We start from the raw sequence: 4,360 nt of genomic DNA on the forward strand, positions 1-4,360 counted from the left end.
GTCTTTTTTTTTTCTCCTTATTTCTGTGGTGACCAGTGATCCCTTGCCTCCGCCTGAAGCGAGCGAGCGAGCGGGAGGGAGGGAGGAGTGCTGTGACAACTGTCAATGCATCTGCTCAGCTGTGTTCAAGGCTACAGGAGTCCACAGCCCTTCTTTGTCTGGTCCGCGCATGGCGCTGCAGCTGTCCCCAATCTCTCGCACACATACCTCCACAAGCACAAAAGACATAGAAAGAGTAGAAAGAAGGACTAATCTTACAATCTTTGTGTTTCTCTACTTTTTTTTGTGTGTGTGAGAGAGAGAGAGAGAGAGAAGTTGTATCAAATGGAACAGACAAATTGTGATTTGGAGAGAAAACTGACAGTGCTACGGCTTGAGGTCGTTTTTTTCCCTACGTCTACACTTCTCGAAAACAAAACGCACTCATTTTTGTCTAAAATCGAATCGTTTTTTTTTTCTGTTCTTCAGGATCAAAATGAAACGGAGGTGTTTTAAAAATAACAAATCGCATCTGAAATGGGTCGAATAATCAGAATAAACCCTGAAAAAAAAAATCAGACCAAAGCGGTCCATGACAAGGACATGAGGGGCAAAGTCAAACTCCTGCTCCCTCTGCTGCTTCTGCCCCTGTGCTGCTGGTGGTACTGTGGTGGAATGGGCGGCCTACGTGGGACTGGGCCCTACTTCACCACATCATTGTTGTGCCACATCATCCTCTGGTGCTTTCAGCCTCATTTCCACTTCAATTTTGATCAACCCTCCTGCTGGCCGCTGCCGCAGATAGGACACTCACTCCGACATGAATTAGCCCCAGATCGACTGATACGGCCTCACCCTCAAGGGGCTCAGGGGGGCCAAGGGAGAGAGAGAGTGAGAGAGAGAGGGGAAGAAAAAAAACACACAATCTCTCCCCACCAATACGCACACACACACACAGACACACACACACACACACACACACACACACGCACACACGCACACACACACACACACACTCACACTTCCACCTCTCCTGCTCCGACACCCCCCCCCCCCACACACACACACCTTCCCCTCCCCGTGCTACAGTTCTCCCCACGGCGTGTCCTTGCCAATCACTTGTCTCAGAGGCGTCCTGACCCTCCCTTCCTCCCCCCCCCCCCCCCCCCCCACACCCTCCCCCCTCCTTTGCGGATGGGAAGGACGCCACTGGCCTCGGCCTCAGCCTCAGGCTCAGTAATTTACCGCAAATTTACCAAACATGCCACATCAAAGAGGAGTCAGCTGGGCTGCAGAGGGACAGATGCTCAGAGGAGCCATCACAGAGGCCATCTTGTATTTGCCCCCCCTCGAGGGCAAAGGAAGTCACGCTTCTGGAGAAGCGAAAAAGTGAAGGATCAATGTCACACCCAATAGAAAACAATTATTAACAAACAAAAAAAACAGGGAGAGATTATCTAACTGCTCAATTTATTGTTTTTTTTGTGCACTTATTATTTTATGAGGCATGTTGGCATAAAACACAGAAAGTGTTGTCAGAGTAACCATCCATTCCATTCCATTTCTGCAATCCCCCAAACCCCCACCCCCCCCCCCAACCTCAGGAAGTCAGGAAGGAGAACAGCGAATGGACATAATATCTTATTAATGAACACTCTAAATTCAAACTCAGCCATTCATTTTGTGCTCTAGAGTGGGCCACTTTTAACAAAGCAAAAATGAATGCTTTGGACCACAGAGGTAGCATTCTCACAGGATGGTCACCTCAACACTGTGATGGAGATCGTTGATGTGATTTTGCGAGGGTAAAGTCTTGATATTTTATTTTGCCTTCTGCCATGGCCTTCACAGGTATTTTAGTGTGAGTACAAATGGTCTCCATCATAACGATAAAATGTTGTCCTTTGTCTCCTCTTGAATGTATTTAGAATTTCACAGCTAAGACACCAAAGTCCTTTCCTCATCCTCGATCGTCTGGGGTTACTGAGCTCTGGCTCTGAGCATCTTTTATTAAGGGACTTAAAAAGAAACCTCTCCTGTCTCAGCAGCCTGGAACTGAGAGGAACCTTTCTTTCCGTTCTGGAAGATGTCCATGAAACGCAACTTGACCCAACTCCACTGCCGATCAAAAATGAAATCGGTCAATGCCGAGCAATGGAGACTAACCTATTGCTCTGTTGAATTAGTGCTCGAGTGTACACATTGAGAAAACCCTGGTGGATAGCGCCGATTTAAAGAGCTAGCATGGGGAACCGTGGGAACCTTCCCATGTGTCTCCTCCCAGATTGCTGTTGACTCAGGGCTGTGTGTTCATTTCTCCTTTGTCTTCCCACAGGTGAATTATGGAGCTGTCTGTGGTGTGCTAGAGATATGGTTGCCACCGAAACAGGCCTCGCAGTTAAGATATAAGGCATCCAAAGGGTGCTGTGAAGCATCAATTTTAATATACATCACAGACAAGGAGTACCCGTTTCCTATCTGTGTTTATTATCATTTTGGTTCCTTCAGTAGGGTGTGCGTTATCATAATGAATAAACATGCATGCACCTAAAATCAAACATGCACCCAGTAGCATAGTCCGATTGTTTATTTAAATCAGTTGAGCAGATTCCAACTGCTGCCATACGTTTGATCCCAACCGCGGTCCCCCGTCACCCCTTTCCCCCTGTGCCCATCTCACCATGTGGTTGGCAGAGAGAGAAGGAGGGGGGGAGAGAGAGAGAGAGAGAGAAAGAGAGAGGAGAGAGAGATGGAGAGATGGAGTGAGCCCTGAATGAGAGAGAGAGAGAGAGAGAGATGGAGTGAGTGAGAGAGAGAGAGAGAGAGATGGAGTGAGAGAGAGAGAGAGAGAGAGAGAGATGGAGTGAGTGAGAGAGAGAGAGAGAGAGATGGAGTGAGAAAGAGAGAGAGAGAGAGAGAGAGATGGAGTGAGCCCTGAATGAGAGAGAGAGAGAGAGAGATGGAGAGTGAGAGAGAGAGATGGAGTGACAGAGAGAGAGAGAGAGAGATGGAGTGAGCAAGAGAGAGAGAGAGAGAGAGAGAGAGAGAGAGAGAGATGGAGTGAGCCCTGAATGAGAGAGGCTGGCATGGCGGCTCTTATCTCTCTGCCTGTCTCTGGAGGGCCGCCTCAGCTCAGGAGCGTATCAGGAAGACAAAAGAGGGAAGGGGGGAGGAGGAGGGGGAGGGGGAGGAGGGGGGTGCAGATAAAGGGAGGTGGGGGTTGGGAATGGGCTGGTGGGGTGGGGTGGCGTGGTGTGGTGAGGTGGGGGGTGCAGGCAGCAGCAGCACAATCTGTGTTTGGTGAATCAGCTCTCACTCTCACTGTCAGGAGGGTCCTGGGGGAATCCTCGGGGGTACAGCTAATCAATGGGCTGCAAATAGTTTTATTGACATGACAAATGTTACATCTGCATTGGCGGAATGATTTGGACAAACAGTGTACATATGGGGAGAGGACAAGAATATAAAACGGTAGCTCGGAGAAGTTTTAGCCTGATGGCCAGAGCAATGAGACATACGTGTGTGTGTGTATGTGTGTGGGTATGTGTGTGTGTGTGGGCGTGCCTGTGTGTATGTGTGTGTGTACACGCATCTTTGTGTGTGCGTGAGTGTGTGTGCATGTGAATGTGTTTTTATCCGTTTGTGTGTTTATGCATCCTGTGAAGTCCTGCAAAGCCGTAGACTATGTCCTATAATTTGAAAACAAATATATATATATAAAGTACGTGCACAGTTTAAATGGGATGTCCATTCTCTTATTTCATACTGTACCATTCTAGCTAAATCAGGACACAGTAAGAGAAGTACACGCATCCTTAGTGGCACGACCGTCACATGGTCTTGCTGGAGGGCGGTGAGTGTTCTGACCTGTTGCCTCTCATTTCCCAGAGACACTCTCCGGAACGTTCCGATGCCTGCCTCTGTTTCCTCCGCAGATGTGGAAGACGAGGCGAGCGGAGAAGGGGCTCTGTGTGTGTGTGTGTGTGTGTGTGTGTGTGAAGTCACATCCCATTGGCCCCCAGATTGAAAGAGTGCCATCTGATCTGCCTTTCATCCTCAAACGACCGGGCCAGCGGAGAAGCAGGGAAGGGAAGAAGTCCAATCCGTCATTATTCATTATGATGACAGTTTGTTTCAAAATTAATTTCAAACTCCGTTTTTCACAAACAAATTAAATTTTCCGACTGCTGATGCAACGTCCAAGGCTAAGTAGTAATTTCAACACCGTGTTCTTTTTTGACAGACAGCCCTAAACCCTAGGTGAACATCATTGTGTAAATCATATGCTCTGTCTCAGCATCATCACTGCATCTAAAACAAAATCATAATTTTGCCACATTTTTTGAGGATTATGTAAAGCTTGCTGTATCTCAGCACTGAA

At 47.9% G+C, this 4,360-nt stretch overlaps 1 protein-coding gene across 1 annotated transcript in view; it reads right to left on the reverse strand.

Annotated features, from left to right (window-relative positions):
• The window catches only part of LOC122133099 (alpha-1,6-mannosylglycoprotein 6-beta-N-acetylglucosaminyltransferase B-like), a 9,599-nt gene extending 7,526 nt beyond the window's left edge, over nucleotides 1-2,073 (reverse strand). Inside the window, exon 1 of the mRNA XM_042708510.1 lies at nucleotides 2,011-2,073. Coding sequence (XP_042564444.1) covers nucleotides 2,011-2,073 — 63 coding nt within the window. The remainder of the gene's footprint in view (nucleotides 1-2,010) is intronic.
• Nucleotides 2,074-4,360: the final 2,287 nt, after the last annotated feature.

The sequence above is a fragment of the Clupea harengus genome, chromosome 8 (genome assembly GCF_900700415.2).
Source record: "Clupea harengus chromosome 8, Ch_v2.0.2, whole genome shotgun sequence".
In the NCBI taxonomy this organism is placed as follows: domain Eukaryota; kingdom Metazoa; phylum Chordata; class Actinopteri; order Clupeiformes; family Clupeidae; genus Clupea; species Clupea harengus.